General features: G+C 39.7%; 3 protein-coding genes across 3 annotated transcripts in view; 2 read left to right on the top strand and 1 right to left on the bottom strand.

Annotated features, from left to right (window-relative positions):
* Nucleotides 1-5,793, top strand: part of laptm4b (lysosomal protein transmembrane 4 beta) — a gene marked incomplete at its 5' end in the record, with an annotated part of 7,597 nt that extends 1,804 nt beyond the window's left edge. The window contains 2 exon segments of the mRNA XM_014005885.1: nucleotides 1,273-1,368; nucleotides 4,438-5,793. Of these exon segments, the coding sequence (XP_013861339.1) occupies nucleotides 1,273-1,368; nucleotides 4,438-4,512 (171 nt within the window).
* An 889-nt stretch (nucleotides 5,794-6,682) lies between these two features.
* rpl30 (ribosomal protein L30) lies at nucleotides 6,683-11,601 on the bottom strand. The gene is made up of 5 exons (XM_014005888.1): nucleotides 11,547-11,601; nucleotides 11,392-11,440; nucleotides 10,774-10,919; nucleotides 7,530-7,660; nucleotides 6,683-6,884 (listed from the first exon to the last, which is right to left on the bottom strand). The coding sequence occupies exons 2-5, from the start codon at nucleotides 11,410-11,412 to the stop codon at nucleotides 6,832-6,834; spliced, it is 351 nt and encodes a 116-aa protein (XP_013861342.1). The 5' UTR covers nucleotides 11,413-11,440; nucleotides 11,547-11,601; the 3' UTR covers nucleotides 6,683-6,831.
* A 575-nt stretch (nucleotides 11,602-12,176) lies between these two features.
* Nucleotides 12,177-20,468, top strand: si:dkey-284p5.3 (cytochrome c1; the record flags this gene model as incomplete). Its single annotated transcript, XM_014005887.1, is given in 3 exon segments — nucleotides 12,177-12,568; nucleotides 17,018-17,278; nucleotides 20,442-20,468. Coding segments are annotated over 3 exon segments (379 nt in total), but the record flags the coding sequence as incomplete, so codon positions are not given.
* Between the last annotated feature and the right edge of the window lie 1,278 nt (nucleotides 20,469-21,746).

Genomic DNA, 21,746 nt, shown 5'->3' on the forward strand with positions numbered 1-21,746 from the left:
GTACCATTTGTTTCATCATAAAGCATTTAATTAATGCAGCTAACTTTCCCCCACTGGACGAATGAAGCATATGGCGTTCATAACGAATGATGTTCTGATTCTGAGCGGTCTCGGTGAGACCGTCACGCCGTCAGAGAGCAGAAGGTCAGGGACGTCGGGAGAGCTTAACCCGCGTCAAACTCATTCTCCTTTCACGCACGGACGGGTTCTCTCTGGGCGCAGCGACGCTCCGGGCCTCTCCGGGTCTCTCCGGATGAGATGCGGCATAAAATTGCAGTCATCTGTACAAWTGAATCAAGTCGTTTCTCCTCTAAGCTGAGATTAGAAATGTTCTCGGCGCAGATCCAAAGCTGGAGCCGGGGTGGGGTTTCTGATGGGAAGTGGCCACCGGAAAAACAACAATAATAAACAGCATGACTTAGTTTAGTTTAGCTCACATTTATGATGAGGCCGATTTTTAATGTGGTAAATGGTCATACTGGCTCCTGTTCTGTACAAGAGCATCATCATAAGAAAGAGCCAGATGGTGGATTTCAAAGACTCCTCCAGCTATCAGGACAGAGCAAACACCTGCTGAAGCAAACATCCTTCACTGAGCTGCAGAGACAAAACGGAAGGGAGAGAACCGGAGGGAAGAAGACGACTTTAAAAAAAGAGATTAGAAGATTTCGCAGAGAAGGAAATGTAATTGGCTGAAGTTTTATAGACAGAAAAAAGCAAAAGCCAAAAAAAGGAGAAAAAGCTCATTTGGTTGATTTATTCTTAGCTGCTCTGATGAGAAATGTTTTCCAGTGAAGTGGAACGAAGCCAAAAATGGTGTTTTAACCTATTTTAGAAGTATATGTATAAAAAAAGTAATATTGGAGTGAGAGAATACACAAAGTACAGATCAAAGCTCATTTCATTTTTTCATTTGAGCAAAACGATCGTCTCTGCCTGGGTTGACCTTAGACAGGGCAGAGGAAGAGGTCAGCTCAGCAGATGGTAGTGATTGGCCAGCATTCTGCTCCTACTGCTGACAGAGGCACCAACTCAGCAGGCCACACACACACACAGACACACACACACTTTTTTTTCCTTTTGCCAAGTTCACCCTTCCGTGAAGCAAGAGATGCCCGTTAAGATGCTTCTAGTAAAACAGCAGAGGCAGGAAATCATCTTCACACAGCCGACTCACAAGAAGCCGCATCGGCTGCAATAAAACATCCACGTGTGTCTAAAGCTCGTTGTGTGTTTTCCTTGTTTGTGTTTTCTTTCACCTCCTGGGAGCAGGCCTACCTGATCGGCTGYGTGTGGAACTGCTACAGATACGTGAGCGGCAGAGGCACCACGGAAGTTCTGGTTTATGTCACCACAAACGACACCACGGTGAGTCCTCTGCAACAGGCCGGCAAACCCAACAATGTTAGATAAAATTATAAATACGTCGGCACAGCAGCGGATTTGGCTCGMCGCGTCCGTTGTGCAAATTCAACTCAAACTGAGGATTTGATTATCTTTGCTAACGCCGACTACATTGACTGAGTTGATGAACAATATTTAGAACTTCAGCGTGGACTCGAGGTGTTTCTAAGAGGTTTTAGCACAGTCATTGTTTCCATGTGTCAGTCTGCTTTCTAATCCACCACCCTGATAGATAAGACATTAATCTGCCTCGCACCCTGTGTCGACTCGCAGCACTTCATCTGTCTGTCACTTTGTCCTTGTGCTGGAGTGGCCACTCCTCTYCGTGATGACGTTTTGTTTTATTTTACTCAACAAAGACTCGACAGCCAGCAGCTAATCCTGCAGGCTCTGATGTCACACTGTGCATCATGTGGCCTTTCAGCAGATGTTGGCTAAATGCCATTTATTTGTCCTCCGCTGCTGTCGTAGARGAAAACTTTTGTTTTTAAACAAATCAGAAAAAAATGTCCTGATGYATCTCAGTAATCCAGGTAAAAAACCAAAACGAAAAAATAGTATAGGTCTTCTGGACGGGTTCTTCTCTAATGAAACGTTTCGTCTCTCCTCCAAGAGACTTCTTCAGTCTGAGAGTTTCAGGCAAAATTCAGGCTTTTAAGCCCTGCCTCCATGTGACTGATACTCACATCACATGGCTATCGTTGACACCTAATTAACACYTATTGTTAACAGGGGGTGGAGTGAAACTGGCAATAGCCGCGCTGTAGGAGGGGGACAACTGAAAACGGAGGCCTCCACCTCTGTTTAATGATGGACGGTCTTTCTTCACAAAAATGGCTTCTTTTACTCCTCTCTCAAACCAACGTTCCTCTCTATCAAGAATGAGAACATCCTCATCTCTGAAAGAGTGACCGCTGGCCTGTAAATGAGTGAAAACTGCAGAGTTCTGGCCATTAGAYGTAGCTCGTCTGTGTTGGGACATTCTTTTGAACAGTGGCTGCTTTGTTTCCCCGATGTATAACTGGTCGCAGTCCTCCTGGCACTTAACAGCATATAAAACATTGCTCTGAGGACTGCGACCAGTTATACATCGGGGAAACAAAGCAGCCACTGTTCAAAAGAATGTCCCAACACAGATGAGCTACATCTAATGGTCAGGACTCTGCAGTTTTCACTCATTTACAGGCCAGCGGTCACTCTTTCAGAGATGAGGATGTTCTCATTCTTGATAGAGAGGAACGTTGGTTTGAGAGAGGAGYAAAAGAAGCCATTTTTGTGAAGAAAGACCGTCCATCATTAAACAGAGGTGGAGGCCTCCGTTTTCAGTTGTCCCCCTCYTACAGCGCGGCTATTGCCAGTATCACTCCACCCCCTGTTAACAATAGGTGTTAATTAGGTGTCAACGATAGCCATGTGATGTGAGCATCAGTCATATGGAGGCAGGGCTTAAAAGCCTGAATTTTGCCTGAAACTCTCAGACTGAAGAAGTCTCTTGGAGGAGAGACGAAACGTTTCATTAGAGAAGAACCCGTCCAGAGGAACTATACAATTTTTTTCTTTCAGAAATAATGTTTATTTTTTTTTATAATTCACAGTAAACACATTTAAATATGAGTCAAACAAAAACAGCAACAGGGGACATTAACACCCAGAGCAGCTTGTTTATGTTAGGTATAAGAAATTWAAAAAAAAATTTTCATGTCGTCACACAGCTGTAGCATCGACTTTAATAAATGGCCCTTGTGATTTATGTTCACATTTCTTCCTTTTGTTTTTGTATTTATTGTAAAATTAATGACTAATTGGCCATATATAAAGATATTAACTTATTAAATGCAGAACACAGGTCTTTTCTGCACAAATCCAGTTGAAGGAAAACAACAAAACAAGTGGATTAAAAACTGTTTTTAACTTTAAATTATTAAATATTGAATGAGGATATAGAATGAAAAATAAAAGCTGAGGACAAACCAAATACAATATTTATTAGTAAGTAAAAATACATATTATAAAAGGTAAATTCTCAGGTTTTTTTAAATTGCTTTTATTGCCTTATTATTTGCAAGATGATGTTAATAAAAAGAAAACAAATTGAGGAAAACAGCTGAAAGTTGAAGTGATTTTCTGTTTGAATTTTAATYAGAGGATCATGAAGGGACCAGTTGTTCTTGAATAGATTAAATATCTGGTGAATAAATGGGTTTAAAAGCTCATATAAACATGAAAACCTAGTTTTCTGGCTGCATTAACTCTGAGCTGCATCTCTTGTCTAAATGGCTTCTTGCTGCCTCCGACATGAAGCACGCAGCTGCTTATCTTTTGTCCTTTTCTATAAGCGCCATTAAAATGCACAACGGTCACTCCTCTCTTTTTGTCCCTCCTCCTCTTCTTCCAGCGTCTCTCTCTTCGCTCCCTTCTTCTCCTGGAAGCGTTGCGTAACTCCGCTTGTCCGCTTCGTTTCGAATCCCATCTGTGATGTGTTCGCAGGGCCTCTCTGGCTGCTTCACAAATCCATCCCCTCCAAACATCTTCCCTCGCTCGGTGAATTAGCAGCGCTGCTGGTTTTATAACGTCGTTTAGAGAGGGGGGGGAGAGAAAGACCTCTGACAGACTGAGCACAAGCTGGCCTGTGTGGGAAAGCTCCTCCAAGCTATTTGTGTCTTTTAAAAAAAATAATAAAGAAAGCAGGACTCACTTTCTGCACTAAAAATTTTCCTGTGGAGATTTTAGATTTTAATCAGAGAGAAGCAATCTTAGAAAAGATGCCAATTTCTCTGCTGCTTTCAAATTTCATCTGGGGATTATTTAACTCAGTATCCATCRCACTCCATTGGACTTGTCAGTGTTTGAATGTAAACAATGATTAATTGTTGGCAACAAACCACAACTCTTTTGCTCATTTATTACAAATTATTTTGGAAGTAATTGATGCTTATTTGGTGTTTATTTTATCAGCTGATGCACAGATGCCTTCCACAAAAGCTGATGTGAAAAATAAAGCTTTGCTGGCTGATTGTGTTTGTTGCACTGCAGGTTCTGCTGCCACCATACGAGGAAGCCATCGCCATCCCACCGAAGGAGACCCCTCCTCAGTACACGGAGGCATGACGTCCACAGTGATGGATTAGTTACAAACACCGGCTGCGGACAGAACAATCTTTTAGACGCTGGTTTCAGCTTCCTGCCTACGTTATATTAGATTAAGTTGACCCTGAAGCAGCAACCACGGTTGTTGTGACGTCGTCGTCCCCCTCCTCGTCTCCTCTGTCCTCTTCCAAGGACAGTATCCACCCCCCTCCCTCCAGGCAGCTGCTGTTTGCCCTCCCTGATAGCTCTGACCCAGTTCAATGTGAACTTTTTTTGTTTGTTTTTAATTAAAAGTGCAACCCCTTTTCCCCTTCCTCTACTACTGTGAATAACCTTGGTGGTCTTTTTATCYAGGCACAAACTACCTAAAGGTGAAYAAAAGAAGGGAGAAGGGAAAAGCAACAAATGTTATCAAGTACAATAGCACTTTAAAAGAAGGAAAAAGGCTAATTTTCTGCGCTGAATGTAACATCAGGGTATTTTTTTCTATTAACTTTTGTAAAAACTAAAGGAGAAAACCATGAAGGGAGAAACTGTTCGTCGTGAGGATAAACTTGTGTCTCACCTTTTAAGTTTGTTTGAACTTGTTCTTTTTAGCCACGATATTCCAGTTTTACTTTTCCTAAAACTCTTAAGTTTATGTAAYCATCCAGTATCACTATTTACGCACCAACAGTACAGATATAAAGTGTAAAAGTGGTGAAACTGTTCCTGTCGACCTGCAGCTGCATCGACTGTCTTTGTTGTTTTGATGCTCATGTTTTGTAGGGAAGCTTAGCTGGACTGAGGGCCKTTTCCCATAAAGACTGCGTGACGTGCTGCTGTGGAAACATCTTTATGTTCTCGTTTTGCCTCTGGCGTGCACCGAGATTTGTTTGGTCTTTAATATTTGTTACAAACTCATGTTTTGTTTTTTTTAAACATTGATTTGACTCCACAGTTGCACAAAATCAATAGTTAAAATGCTTACACTTCGCCTGGACTGTTGTGACACATAAATGAAATAGTAAAAAGAAYAGTACTTATTCCAGTAATCTGGCAGCATTGTTTTTTCAGACTATGCAATCAGTTCATAAATCCTGATTAACCTTAGTTTTTATTCCATTTGATTCTTGTGTTCTTGTCTCCCCTGAGCTTGATCATCATAAATCAGTGTTTGCTGTGTGTGAAAGCTGCAGAGCTGAAAGATTTTGAAGGTTTACTCTGAAGCCGGACCGGTTCTGAAGTTGATGTATCGTCTGTTCTGTTGGTTCTGCATGAGCTCCTGTGCTCTTATGTATAATAAAGAACAAGCCTACTCAACAAGTTCTTGTTTATTGATTAAAATGTAATAACTTTAAATATTAGTTTTTCAGCATTCATGGGACAATTTTAGCAAGTCAAACCTGCAAAAAATATTACATTCAGGTTTGAGCTGTAGAAAATTGTCTTTAGCAATTTTTTTTTAGTTTAAAATAGGAAAATCTAGCTCCCACAGTAATCTGGTGCCATCAGAACAAGCTTTACTTATAGATCAGTTTGTTCACATTGTTTTCAATCTTTTTAGAGCCTCTTTAGAGTTTGTCCTCATTTCATGCRAGGATCCTGCTGCACGTGAATCAGTTTAGATGGGAATCCAATAAAATGGGTCAAACTGCTCAGTGGATGAGTTTAAGCTCAATTTGATGTTTTGTAGACCAGTCATCTTTACAACTCTGCAAATTTCTAATATTACTGATGGTAAAAAGAGACAATCCAGGGCTCCAAGTTTGTTTCGTGTCCCCCAGCTGCAGACAAACTGGTGTTTTATGACTTCAGTGGAAACATAGAGCCACATAAGGCATAAAATAAACAATTTACTCCATGCTACAAATATCTGTGTAGTTCTGGCATTTCTCAGTCACACATGGTCTTCACTGGCTTTCCACACAAATGATCAATGTTAAATAAGCAGGATAATAATCTGAAAACTGATGAAGGATGTAAGTCATCACTGTCAAAGATCGTCAACCTGTAAATCTTTAATGTCTTCAACWGTCAAATACTTGATTACAACCATTAAACTTATAGTCTCGAAGTGTTTTGGGAAAGAAATGGAGTAAAAGTTGAATAAATTCAACATAAGAGATGTAGTCTTCATGGTTAAAACTACAAAAATTAAYCCTTAAAACAGCTTTGTGGAGATTGCAATTGTCAAAGATGAGAAAAGCCATCACAGCTCTTAAATATGTTTTAATTTCAACTCTGAAGTTCTCTTTGAAACGTCTGCAGATATGTCAGGTATTTAGATAYTGAACAAAAAACAATCGGACTGTTGTTGTCTTTTTATTTATTTATAACAATGAGGGTGGGGGAACAGTTTTACTGAGCCTGCTGCTGCTGATCTGGCATGCTCCTGATGATGTCAGAATCGCCTGAGGAGAAAAAGATGAGCAAAGTCAGTGGACTTAAAGTAACTCACCTTTAATAGTGTTCAAATACAAAATGAAATGTAAATAAGTTACTATTTAAAACTCCATAACAAAAAAAAAGTGGTGTAAATGTTAGAGAGGGGACAATGAGCTGCCTTAAATGCACTGGCAGCACAATAAAAGWGCTCCAACCAGCTTTATTCAAGAAAAGCACCAATTCTGAACTGGACAGAAGCAAAAAATTGCAAAGAAGAAACCAAAAACCAYASAAGTCAGCACTTTTCTAACCAAAATCAGTCAGTGAACTTATGTAAATTCAGACATACAAGATAGGTTGTACTGTGCGTACAGGTCAGGTAACACTACATGCACACACACCYCTGCTCACTAGTTTCAGTACTTTGTCAACAAAAACAGTAAGAATCCAAAGCAATAACAAATACAAAAACATGACAAAATGACACAAACACCTCAGCACCTATAAATTACAGTTTGATATTTTATAAGTAACTTAATAGAACGAAAACTCATTAAGGACAAATGATTATGAAAGTGGCTAGTTGACCTGAACATGATGGATTTTAGATGAGCTGGAAACAACTAGTCTGTTCGTTTGCACGGTACAGCAGAGAGAACATGTGTACTCACCAGGGTCAATGATGGCCAGTGTACACACCCTGTAGTACTTGCCACAGGCGGTGCCCAGCTCAATGTTGTTTCCACTGTAGTGGTGAACACCGGTCTTGGCCAGCATGGCGTAGTACTCAATCTCAGATTTCCTGGATGGGAGAAAGACAAAAGCAAAATGTGAGCCAAAGCAGATGGCCTTTTTTTATTTTAGAAAGAGGGAAAATTCAAATATGAAATTAAAGAAAGCATAAACTAGCCAAACCAAAAACACGAACATACTGTAAATGGAGCTGACAGTTTAACAAGATTAGCAATTAAGTAAAAACAAATTAGGATCAAGTGATTACTCATTTAAGTGAAAATGCCAGTTAAAACCTGCCAAAACTAAACATTACTTTAGAACCCAGGAGAAGGCATGAATAYACCAATTTATTATTAAAAAGGTAAAAAAAAAAGTTGGTGTATACTCTTCAAGCTATAAACATTGGAATATACAGTGGTTTGCAAAAGTATTCATACCCCTTGAACTTTTCCATATTTTGTCACATTACAACCACAAACATAAATATATTTCACTGGAATTTAATGTGAAAGACCAACACAAAGTGGTATACAATTGTGAAGTGGAAGCAAAATTTTACATGAATCAAAACATTTTTTACAAATAAAAAACTGAAAAGTGCGATGTGCAAAATTATTCAGCCCCCCTGAGTCAATACTTTGTGGAGCCACCTTTTGCTGCAATTACAGCTGCAAGTCTTTTAGGGTATGTCTCCACCAGCTTTGCACATCTAGTGACTGCAATTCTTGCCCATTCCTCCTTGCAAAACAGCTCAAGCTCAGTCAGATTGGATGGAGAGCGTTTGTGAACAGCAGTTTTGAGATCTTGCCACAAATTCTCAATTGGGTTTAGGTCTGGACTTTGACTGGGCCATTCTAACACATGAATATTCTTTTTTTTAAACCACTCCATTGTAGCTTTGGCTTTATGTTTAGGGTCGTTGTCCTGCTGGAAGGTGAACCTCTGCCCCAGTCTCAAATCTTTTGCTGACTCCAACAGGTTTTCTTCCAAGATTGCCCTGTATTTGGCTCCATCCATCTTCCCATCAACTTTGACCAACTTCCCGGTCCCTGCTGAAGAGAAGCACCCCCAGAGCATGATGCTGCCACCACCATATTTGACAGTGGGGATGGTGTTTTCAGAGTGATGTGCAGTGTTCTTTCTCCGCCACACATAGCGTTTTGCATTGTGACCAAAAAGTTCAATTTTGGTCTCGTCTGACCAAAGCACCTTCTTCCACATGTTTGCTGTGTCCTCAACATGGCTTCTGGCAAACTGCAAACAGGACTTCATATGGTTTTCTTTTAACAATGGCTTTCTCCTTGCCACTCTTCCATAAAGACCACATTTGTGTAGTGCACAACTAATTGTTGTCCTGTGGACAGTTTCCCCCACCTGAGCTGTGGCTCTCTGCATTTCATCCAGTCACCATGGGCCTCTTGGCTGCCTCTCTGATCAGTGATCTCCTTGTTCGGCCTGTAAGTTTAGGTGGACGGCCTTGTCTTGGCAGGTTTACTGTGGTGCCATACTCTTTCCATTTCCGGATGATGGATTGAACAGTGCTCCGTGAGATGTTCAAAGCTTGGGAAATCTTTTTATAACCTAAGCCTGCTTTAAACTTCTCCAAAACCATATTCCTAACCTGTCTGGTGTGTTCTTTGGACTTCATGATGCTGTTTGCTCCCCAATATTCTCTTAACCAACATCTGAGGCCGTCACAGAGCAGCTGTATTTGTACTGAGATTAGATTACACACAGGTGGACCCTTTTGAGTCATTAGCAGTCATCAGGCAACTTCTGAATGCAATTGGTTGCACTCAGGGATAAGGGGGCTGAATACTTTTGCACGTCGCACTTTTCAGTTTTTTATTTGTAAAAAATGTTTTGATTCATGTAAAATTTTGCTTCCACTTCACAATTGTATACCACTTTGTGTTGGTCTTTCACATTAAATTCCAGTGAAATATATTTATGTTTGTGGTTGTAATGTGACAAAATATGGAAAAGTTCAAGGGGTATGAATACTTTTGCAAACCACTGTATATACATTACAAGTCCATATTGCAGCACAACATACACAACAAGTGTAGAAAGTATGCTATATACACTCACCATGACACATACTGTATATCAGTGGTTCTCACACTTTTTATCTTCTGACCCACACAATATTCATGGCAAAAACTTGTGACCCCAAATATTACTGGTCTGAGTACACAAACTTTGTTAATAACCCTAAAAACACAGGCTTTTTCACAATCTAAACCGCTTGTACACAAATATAAATACTTCTTTATACTGATTTTGTGTTTTTGTAATAGGGGGGAAAATATTGCATCCGTGATTATTTTTATTGCCCTTTAAATTGATTTCTGGAGATTATCCAAGGTGCTTCATGACCCATAATTGGGTCCCAAGCCCAACTTTGGGAACCAAAGTGCACTGGTTCCCAAACTTTTCAGCTTTTGACCCATAAAATAACAGTAGCAGAGACCTATGCCCCCAACTATTTTTAGATGGTAAACATTTGTATCAGGTCAACAAAACAATAGTTAATATTAATAGTAACAATATCTTTTATACCACATTTATCCATTTTAAATACACTAACTTCACTCCTTTGTAACAACTAAGGCAAAAATGTAATTAATTCCAAAAATCTTTTCAGGACCTCACCTTGATTTTTCGGGCCCCACTTTGGGTCCCGACCTCAACTTTGTGAAACACTGCTGTATATAACGCGCTATACATAGCCAGTCTAAGTTTTAAGATTAATTATGGGGGTAAATTATTGCTGAGTTTTGGACCAGTTTTGTGTTTAATTTTAAACTACACAACTCCTAAAATCTCTGCATAATTAGCCTCAGCTGATTTCTCATAACAGTGTGATTCAGATTCCCTCTGTCCAGAAACTCTTGTTAAATACTCAACATATTTTGATTCATTAATCAAGTCAAATGAGACATCGTCAGCAGTGCTCTCTTTCCTTCACTTTAAATGAATGTCATGTATAACAAGAATTATATCAAACTACTTGATCGGCTCTCTGCTGCACTCGCCGTGTATACATCCCATTTCATAAACATCTGCCTAAGAAAATCCACATGCAGTAGAAATAGGTGTTGTTGCCAACATACTAGATTGACAATTATAATGAAGTAGTAGTTTTTAATGGTATTTACTGAAGACATGTGGACATACCTGAGGGCAGGACAGTTGTTGGCCAGGATAACCAGCTTAGCTTTACCCTGACGGATCATCTTCTGGGACTGCTTGTAGCCCAAAACGTATTTCCCACTCTTCATCACCAGCTGGAGACGAGAGTTTATGGACTCCATGGACTTTTTCTGGTTAAAATAAATACAAAAAAAGATCAACAACTCTGGTCAAGCAATGACAGAAAACTCGCATCAAACGAACTCAAATACAATAAAATGACAACACTCGTGTCTGGAGAAGGTATTATGCTCTTCTCTGCTTTACACCACTACGACGCTTTGCTACGTTTCTGACAAACTTCATTTAAGATTTAGCAAACTAGCATTAGCTTCCGAGTTGGTTTGAACCGGCTTTTTAATACCTTAAACGTAAATAGCGTAAAAAAAAAAACAAATAGACACTAATAACACATCACGTCCGTGCTACCATATCTAGAGCAGACATAAACAATTTATTACAACTTCAGTTTAAATGGGTTAAAGCGCAACGCTTCAGCTACGATGCTAACTAGCAGGCCCCGATAGAAACAGCGCTCCACGTGAAGCTGTAATTCGGCCCAGCGGCTGCGCGTGCGCTCCGGCTGCAGCTAATGCCACTCACCGTCTTCTTAGCGGCCACCATTTTTGCGGTTTAGTCCGAACAGGCCAACCTACAGAGACAAGGGCGACAGGACAAGGCTGTAGTTAAGCTCTGAAATGTGAGAAATAACTACAAAAACGATTAATTTAGGTGGAAAAACTCAGAGCTCGTCTTACTGTGAGTTATCTCCAATATGGCCTCGGAGAGAAAGGAAGTCCCATGGTGCATTGCGGCGGTGGCTGTCTCCGAACCTGCGCAAAGCCGCTGCGCACAACGAAAAAGCAAAACATGGGATTTGGATTAAAACTTTTGGCCTACATGTATAATCCGAGATATTAAATATTAGTACAAGCATCTTTTTCTCTTTTTTTCTCTTTTTTAAATAAAACGGCTCACTTTATTATTTAAGTTATCAAGCAGTTCTAAAAGTAATTTGTATGAATTACTATTCATAATTCAATAATTACAAAAATTACTTAAAAATACTGGTTAGAAATGGTTAACAAAAGAAGAGGCAATGTAATACTGAGCATGAAACAAATGTATACCAGAAATACATGAACTAATAGCCTGTTTAAAATGACACACACATACACACAAAAATATTTGCGTATGTACGGCAGGTAATAGAAATGCTTGAATGAAAAAACAAAGATGTATATGTTTTACCGTGTGTTTCCTTTGTATCTAAGGAGAATTTTTAATTTTTGGTTTTGTTTCTGTGTAGAACAGCTCTCTCTTTTAGGAGCTCTGACTGCAGTTCGATGCAACATCTTTCCCTTCTTCAACAGGTGTCACATCATCGCAACACCTTCATAAAAATAGTAACAAAACATAATAACAATATAAACGATACCTGCACCAAATTCTTGTTCCCTTTTATCCATTTTAGCACAAGAAATCCGATAGGAGAGGAGGGAGTGTGCGTAATTACGCACGGCACCAAAGGAATTTCATCAACAGCTCCTCTCTCTCTCTCTCTCTCTCTCTCTCTCTCTCTCACACACACACACACAAACACACACCTGGGGTTTCGCCTTTCTCCATTTACCGAAACGATTCAGCTGCAGCTCCAGCCTGCAGTCCTCTCCGCGTGCACAGGGCAGGATGGGATGCGCCTCCAGCTCTCAGACTACAGCCGTGGACACGACCCGACCCAACGCCAAGCCCGAGGAGAGCAACGGAGCCAGCACCACAGGTGAGCCAACAACAAACATTCCTAAAGTTCTTTATTATTATTATTATTATTATTATTATTATTAACGTAAAAAAACATATAGTCTCCAAACACAAACTGTCACATGAATCAGTTATTTTAACCAACATTAACATGTCATGACTTGATGAAAAGTCCTCCAAATTATTATTTTTTTGCTACGTTAGTATAAAAATTATACTTTTTGTAATGAACAAACTTATTCCCCTCATTCATATTAAATAACCAAACTTCTTTCAGTCACTTCAGGTAAATAAGTGCTATAAATAACTTGAGTGTGGAAATGTTAGATCTCTGCTGACTCCATTTAAAGATGCATCATCTAATTCTGCTGCATGTGAACAGAGCTCTGATAAGGAGACTGAATGCAAATCACCTTCACTGATATTTGCCTGGTTGAAGTTTCTGCTGTCTTTACTTTTAATGAGTCGCATTTCCACAATGACAGGATGAGAAAGTTTATTGTCATTATTTAACAGTGGTTTCTGGCTCTGTAAGTCCCCAAGAGAAGATTTGGTGACAGTCTACGATTTCAATAGGAAACGGAGAGGCGACTTTARACACTTCTTTGTTTTGATGGCTCAGAAAAAAGAGCCCTGCTGTCTTGCAAATGAGTGCACTTTTTTAGTGTGAAACAAATTAATATTTTCTTTATCTAAAATCAAGAGAGGTAATAGCTGACACTGATCCACAACACATACTATGAGTATGATATCTTGCAATATATTGACCAAAAATGTACCCATTATACGTATTATTTGTTCAAAACTCTGGCTTGGAAGGTGGCGGGTGATATGTCTTTCTTCAACTAATGCTGTGTCTTTTAGCTTTGTTCGCAGTGGAAACCAAACAAAACGTGTTAGAGTGACTTCACAGTTCAGTGAGTTCTCCTCAACCAACAAAAAGGTGAAAGATTCACYAGGTGGGACTACCTCTGAGCTGAAAGCATGCTGTCATTGGCAACATGATGCCAGTCTCTAAACTCCAGGAAAACAAAAGAAAAAAAAACTTCTAAAAACTTTTTGGTTTTGACTAATTATGACGACTCTTTTTTTTTAAGTTTATCAGCTGAATGCCACTGAAACAAACTCTTCTTATCATCGCCTTAGAGGTCAGATGGAAATTTATCAGGATGTTTTCTTACTTTTGCATGTATCTTATTTACTTATTCAGAYGTCTCATAACACAACCAAGTCAGAGAGATTGCACTTATTAACCCAAAGTTCGCCCACTTTGGGACAAACTCGACACACACATTGTTACACTTAGAATCTTTAATCCGACTCACTGAACACGCATTTTATTGTGAACGCTGAGTCACTCTGTTGTTTTCCTGTTTTTTGGCTGAACTCTTTTTGTTAGTCAAACTACTTTTGTACACTTTTAGCCAGTCTTACACCAACAGGTTCAGGGCATTGAGAAAATGGGTGCWATAACTTTTAATTTTAGTGACTTTATATTTTTCAGAAATTGAATTTTATTTACAAAGGTTACCTGTTTATGGAGCTATTTGTTGAAATACACTGCAGTACTTTTAAAAGTATTGCGTTTGCCTTCTTGCTACGTTTAGCTTAAGTTCATGCCCAGGAAGTCCAACATTTCACTGATCACATCAACTCTGTGGGTGAATATATWAAGTTCACACGAGAGGATGTAAAAAATGGCAGGTTGGCGTTCCTGGATTGCGATGTCTCGGTTTCGGATGGAGGACAGTTGGAAACTGGCGTRTATCGTAAGCCCACCCACACAGACCAATATTTGCGTTTTGACTCCCACCACCCACTGGAACACAAGTTAGGAGTGATCAGGACTCTGTACCACAGAGCAGACAGTGTCCCTACAAACCCAGGAGCCAGGSAGAAAGAGAAATCACACACACGACAGGCCCTGGAGCAGTGTGGTTATCCTGACTGGGCTTTCCTGAAAGCAGACAGGAGACACAGACARGATTCCATGCAACCTTCAGGTGAAAATGAAGACCCCAAACCCAGACCCAAACCAGTGGTTATTCCGTATGTTGCGGGTGTTTTGGAGAAACTGAGATGTTTCTTTTCTAAACATGATGTCCCAGTGGCTTTCAAACCCCAAAACACATTACGGCAAAGGCTGGTTCACCCCAAAGATCCGGTGCCCCGGCACAAACAGAGCAATGTTGTATATGCTGTGAAGTGCCAGGAGGACTGCGACCAGTTACACATCGTGGAAACAAAGCAGCCACTGTTCAAAAGAATGTCCCAACAAAGACGAGCTACATCTAATGGCCAGAACTCTGCAGTTTTCACTCATTTACAGGCCAGCGGTCACTCTTTCAGAGATGAGGATGTTCTCATTCTTGATAGAGAGGAACGTTGGTTTGAGAGAGGAGTAAAAGAAGCCATTTTTGTGAAGAAAGACCGTCCATCATTAAACAGAGGTGGAGGCCTCCGTTTTCAGTTGTCCCCCTCCTACAGTGCTGCTATTGCCAGTATCACTCCACCCCCTGTTAACAATAGGTGTTAATTAGGTGTCAACGATAGCCATGTGATGTGAGTATCAGTCACATGGAGGCAGTGCTTAAAAGCCTGAATTTTGCCTGAAACTCTCAGACTGAAGAAGTCTCTTGGAGGAGAGACGAAACGTTTCATTAGAGAAGAACCCGTCCAGAAGACCTATACAATTTTTTTCTTTTTGATTTTTTTACCTGGACTACTGAGATGCAGGACATTTAGCTTAAGTTAGCCGTGTGCTATTTTAAGGTTTTAGCTATCATTGTGCTAATTTTAGCTTTTAACCAGCCTTTAGACAGTTTTTGCTTATTGTCATTTAATTTTTAACTAGCATTTGAGCTAGCTTTTTTGCTACTCTCAGATAATCTTTAGCTGCTTTTAGCTTCTATCTGGAATTTGTCTGCTAAGTCAGTTGTTCTTAGCTTTTAGGTAGCGTTTTCCTTCAATTTGGCTTTTAGCTAATATTCTGTTTCTTTTAGTTTTAACAACTTCACAGAAAAAGTTGTTTTTCAGCTTGAAACAGGCATTTTTAAGAGTTTATTCACCATGTTTCCAGCAACACTTGGGTCATTGAAGGTTCAAAGTTATTTATGTAATCCACACAAATTGCAGGAATGCAAAACTTTCTCCCAAAAAAAGATCTAAGGAAGTGATAAGAGCAGATGTGCAGCTCATAAGGAAACGTGTTTCCTGAGYTGTTAATGTTTACGGATTATCGCTCCTCTTAAACATTAACTTATTAAAGTTATTCAGGCTCAAGGACAGAAGTTTTTTATGCCATCATTTCAGAATACCAGCTGCCAAATAGGTTTTCTGACATAGAAACATTTTTTGCCAAATGTAACAAGAAAGTCACATAATATTATTTATTCTGCAGACTGGTTTAACTATTTCCTCTGCTTTTGACCTGAGAGGTCTGTTTTGTCATTTTTATAGGTTAAGTTTGCTGAAGCAAGCAGTGGGATTGAATCTGCTATGTTCTGACACTTCAGGCCAGTGGTCCCCAAACTACAGCCCGCGTGCCGTATCCGGCCCGCCTCCCCATTTGGTCCGGCCCCCAGAACAATACCAGAGAGCATTTAGGTTTTTTTTTTTCATATATGTGTATTTATATTTGATTATAAAGTTGGACTTTTGCAATAAAATGTTCCTTAGTTATGAACTATTTTCATTATTAACTATTATTAGTTAGTAACTATTTCATACATACACACATATAATGTGACGTTCTGTTCCATCCTTCTGTTGTCTGTGCCCCTATCTGGCAACCCCCAGAAAAAAATCCTAAACCCGCCCCTCTCAAAGAGAGAACGGAATAATGGTGAAAAGATTAGGTAAGAGAAAAATAGATTCAGAATGCAGGGCATTCAAGCTGCAGTGGACAAACGATTATTTTTTTTCTTCATCTGTCAAGAGGCGGTGGCGGTATTCAAAGAATACAATCTGTGGCGACACTATGAATCCCGTCACAAAGATAAGTATGATAGCTTGCAAGGCCAAATGCGAGCAAACAAACTCTCAAAGCTAAAAAGTGAACTGTTAGCTCAGCAGAAAACATACTGTGAAGAACCCAGAGAGGGTTATTTGATTGTGCTTTCTGGAAAACAATAAATTTTTACATTTAGGCTCCTGCAATAGTCACACTTTTTCTGTTACAAACTGACTCCGGCCCTCCACCAGAGAAGGGAAAAGTTATGTGGCCCTTACAGGGAAAAGTTTGGGGACCCCTGCTTCAGGCCATTCAGGGCMTGTGAGTGTGTTTGTGTAGACGTTCAGTCACCAAGGAGCCACGAGGCCTCAAAGATCTGCCACTCAGCTGAGCTGCCATGATTTCAGACAACACAGAYGAGTGGCGGCTCGTGTGTTGAGGTTGCAGACAATATTACACAACATCTCTTAAAACACTGTTTAAATTTTGTGTCGTACYAATACATGTTCCCAACAGGGGTGGCCAGCGAGAATGGAAACATGGCCGAGGACAGTGAAACTATTCCAGACCAGACGCCCGCAGAAGGCAGTGATGCTAAGCTCGGCAGTGAGCCCGCTGCCGCCTCTGATGCTGCAACACCTGGAGATGGAAACTCTGCAAACCCACCAACCGGGGAGGACTCCCAGCCTCCAGCAGAGACTCCGGCAGCAGGGACACCGGCACAAGAAACCCCCGAAACAGCAACGAGCTCCTCAGAGGCTGCAGCTCCACAGCCAGGTGTGTCAGAGCTACAAACAGACGTTCATAAGGGAATTCAACATTTCATRCACTATTTTAAATTGAACATGTGAGCTGCTCACAACCTTGGCTTTAGCTTTAAACTTTCATCCAAATCATCCAAGTTTATCTCTTAAACTGAGTAAAATTTGAGCTGAACCTTTTGTCTTATCAAGGCAAATTGGAGAAATTTGWGTTGATATGCAAATCTCCTTTAATAGAGTGACTGATGACAGGCTTTAAAGTCAGTAACTCACAGGATTTGGGTGAGAGGAAGACAAGGTGTTACAGGTAACCTGAGCGGTTTAATGCCACCGGGCCGAGGTACTGTCGCTTTCACCTCTCCCCAGACCCTCCCTGTTCCCTGTTGCAATGCCTGTAACCACCAGATAACATCGCACGGACATGACTCAGGCTTTAATCAACTGTTCGCTGCAGGAATGTGTTTCAGGTCACCCCTCAAATTATTTAGTTTGCATTAAAAAAACCTTCCTCTATATTGGTTTTTTGTTCAGTTCATTACATAAATGACCTCATTTTCATTGATTCATTGAGACATATTGAAGGTCGGAGCTTTATAGACGGGGTTATAAACAATTAATATCTTACCTGTTGAAGACAGCTCTTTGAACAAATCTAGAAACAGCAGCTAAATAGTAAAGAACAAAGCTTCTTTATTTTTAAAGTGTTTTAGATATGTTAGTTATGTCTAAAATCAACTCATTAAAGTGAGAATGACTCAGAAGCCATGAAATTTATTGGTGAGTCAGAATATTTTAAACTTTAAAGAAAGTCTACCACCTTTAAAGGTACTATCCCACAAGTAATCCCAGATACATTTTGAACCCAACATAAAATATATTTAAAATTGTGATGAATAAAGCTACCATTAAATGTGTGYGATGATAGTCCAGAGCTGAATTTGCTCGGCTTGGTGCTTAGTGATGCAAATGACAAGCAGCTAAAAGGATAATGAGGTCAGCTTTTCATTTTTCTATTTACTGAATGCAAATCTGCCAAAGCCTTAAACAACACCAGAAAATGTTGCAACAATAGTTATGATGTCAATCTCCCAGGAAAGAAAATGTTTCTTTAATGCAAACCTTTACTGATACAGGCAACTAAAATAATTAATATATTAATAAGTTGTTTTGGCAGTTTTGAATGGGATGGATTTTCTTTGTTTTCTTCATTTTCAGTTTTCTCCCAGTGTCCCTTGTGCCATCAGTTCTTCYTCTCCTGTCATCAGCTTCTGCTCCTCTCTTCTCCTACACCTATTCCCTATTATCATTAGCCACAGCTGCAGCTAATTCTCTCATCGGTCTCAATACAGTCCCTTCACTCGCATTACTTTATGTTGAACTATTGTGGGGGGGTTTAAACACCCTGAAAAAAAATCCCACAAGACCTCTTTTAAAGATTACTCTAAAAAATTGAGTCCTTAAAAGCAAAATGAGGGAACGCAGATCTCTCTCTTTCATGCCGGAGTTTCAAACTAAGATGATAAATTGATGGTCAAATTAAAAAGAATGTGATATTGGATGCAACATCAACTGAGTTATAACCATTTTAAATCCAGTTAATCATAGTAGATGTACATATAATTATTACTTTGAAGGATCTGTCAACAGGGGCGGAGCTAGACTTTATTTTTACAAGAGGTAGCGCAGGGGTGGCCAAGTTTCTTTTTTTTGTGAGGGGGCAGAGTGTCACATAAATAAAGAAAATTACTCTGGATTTGAAAATGCAAGTAGCCTGTCACAGCTTTAATTCAGATGTTTTAAGAAATATTGAGCTGAAGTATTCCGTGATCGTAACAATGCTGAGTGCTAGCCACAACTAGGGCTGCCACGATTAATCGATTAATCGACGCCTAATCGATTATTAAACCAATCGATGACTAATTTAATAAACGATTAATCGTTTTCTCTTTTTCGTTGTTCTTTACTTTGTTTTTCTCTCCAAACTGCTTTGACACCTTCCACTGCCACATCTGCCTTTCTGTCTTTGACACACATGCACAGTAGTGGTAACTGGGGTAGGCTGTGGACGTCACAAGACATTATACAGACAGGCTCTGGTATCATAGCTACCCAGCAACGGAGCTCAAAAGTGTGGGATCATTTTAAGAAAATGAAAGAGAAACCTGTACAATATCTGCAGAGCAGAACTTGCCTTCCACAGCAATTATTTTTAGTTAGCATACAACTAAAATCTAACGATGGTTATATAATAGCAGCTGCATTCTGACGCAATAAGCTCTATGTTTTATATTCAATTAACATATGATCCGATTAGTCGACTAACTGAAAAAATAATCGGTGATTAATCGATAATAAAAATAATCGTTTGTGGCAGCCCTAGCCACAACTAATTATTCAGGCATTTATAAACATACACAGCTAAAAATGTAGGTACAGTAGTATCAGAGAACACTCTAACAAAATCTAAACGTAAATATAAAACCGAAGATACCCACCCACTTATCAGTTATTAGGGTGTGGCCATTAAGTTGCAACAATGGCCACCCCTCTGGCTCCGCCCCCTCTGTCAACAGCTTCCTTTTGCACAATGTTAAACAAATTACTGTCACTGAGACATTGTCAATGACAGTCTGAGTTTAGTAACTCCGTGTTTATAATACAGTCATTATTTAATGCTAAACACCACAAAATCTCTATTTTCCCCACCAGTTTTCATCCAATGTAACTAAGTCCCCGTCCTGTCTCTCACTTGATCTTGACCCCCTTTGGTGTCCGACTTGACTYGTCCTCGGGTGCAAGCTTGACCACTAGTCCTGTTCAGTATGTTCCGTGCTTTGTTGTCACTGCGGTCTCATTAAGTTGCAATCCGAGTCCCACGGAGAAACCAGAGCGTCACATTTAGGGCGTCCACGATGAACCTTCACTTCACAGCCAGTGGAGAGAGGAGATCGAGTGTCGCCCAGGCAGAGCAGCTCGCCCATCTCAGAGTCACATGGAGGGTTGATTATTTTAAGGGTTTGCTTGTGGCCTACCTCAATAAAGAAAGTGAAACAAACCCACGGTGCCTCTAAAGTTACAAACAGAATAATTAATCTAGCAGGGAAAGGACACACAAAAAGCAAACTGAAACCTTCAGCTCACATTAAATAAAACTYGTTGCTCTTTGTTTTCCTCTCTAGAAACCACAGAGACCAAAGTAGAGGAGGSGCCAGGTGAGCACAGCTGCATTGTTACAACACATCAACAACAAAACTCATCCCACCTGCTTTTTTTATTGTTTTGAACTTTCCTTTTTGTGTTTCCAGCTCCCAGCGAGTGAGCTGCAACACACTTCACTCAGTTTTGCTAGAAGAGTCGCACCCCATCTGTGTGAATGAGTCAAAGTGTGTGTGTGTGTTTGTGTGTGAGAGAGAGAGATATCGCCTCGTTGCCAAGATGCCGACCCTGTGAAGACCACTTTCAAGTCAGGGTCCTTCATCACCACTGTGCCTTTTATCCCCCAACCCTCCCTTGATCATGTGTGGTTGCAGTTTCTACAGAAAACTTGAGGACAGTTTGGAGAAAAAAAAAACTTAGAATATAAATAAAAATCTGTATTTATTATCTGTGTAGACAATTTGTTGTGGCTCCACACACCTCTGCTAGAATTTATTTTTCTACAAAAGAAAAGTGAAATCCAAAGATTATGTAACCATTTTAATTCCCCTGTTTGAGTAGCTTTGATTTAATCTGTATTTWTAATGAAGGTGATTTAAAGTGACAGTTCAGATCTTTTGAAGTGGGATTTATAATGAAAATAATTAAACCCCAAAAATCATCCATAAAGTTGGGGGGTTGTGTCATACACGAAAGTAAATTTTGACCAAACATTTTCTAATGTACTACCAATAAATTTAATAACTTTCTTGTATATAACTGAAATATTGTATCATGGGGGRATAAATCATYATAATTTCTCCCAATTTTGCGCATAACTAAGCAAATAAACAGTAGTTTTTTTTACACTAGAGTCGGAGGAAGAAATACTTTTTTATTGTTAATCGTAGAGATAAAAGGTTGAGGACACCAGTTACACATTTGCATCCATCTTGCTAATTTAACAATCGGTTTTTGCTCTGGGAGCGGCGGAACATTTTCAGCGACAAACGCCCACAGGTGTCCCCCACAAATAATGTTGCCTCCCCAAGAGGCTCCACTGCAAGGGCTGAAAAACCCTTAAGTCTGTAGAGTTAGCAACTTAGCATTAAACATGATGGATTTTWAATGCTTTTCAAGCTCAAAAGATGGGATGTTGCTTTACATTGGAAGTGCATAATAGTAATCTTAGTGGTTGTACACAGCTCTAAGAATGACCCCAGTTTAAAAAGAAAAAAAAGAATTGTAAAAGTTTATTTCTGACCAGATTAACAAACAACATAAAAATAATTATATTTTTAAAATACAGGTGCTGGTCATAAAATTAGAATATCATGAAAAAGTAGATT

This window comes from Austrofundulus limnaeus, unplaced genomic scaffold (genome assembly GCF_001266775.1).
Source record: "Austrofundulus limnaeus strain Quisiro unplaced genomic scaffold, Austrofundulus_limnaeus-1.0 Scaffold32, whole genome shotgun sequence".
Classification (NCBI taxonomy): Eukaryota; Metazoa; Chordata; class Actinopteri; order Cyprinodontiformes; family Rivulidae; genus Austrofundulus; species Austrofundulus limnaeus.

Excerpts from the sequence above, each read along its gene's own strand:
- rpl30 (XM_014005888.1), bottom strand. The coding sequence starts at position 11,412 with ATGGTGGCCGCTAAGAAGACG. Across the intron at positions 10,920-11,391 it reads TGGTGGCCGCTAAGAAGACG|AAAAAGTCCATGGAGTCCAT; the intron begins GTGAGTGGCATT and ends TATTTTAACCAG. Across the intron at positions 6,885-7,529 it reads ACTGGCCATCATTGACCCTG|GCGATTCTGACATCATCAGG; the intron begins GTGAGTACACAT and ends TTTTCTCCTCAG.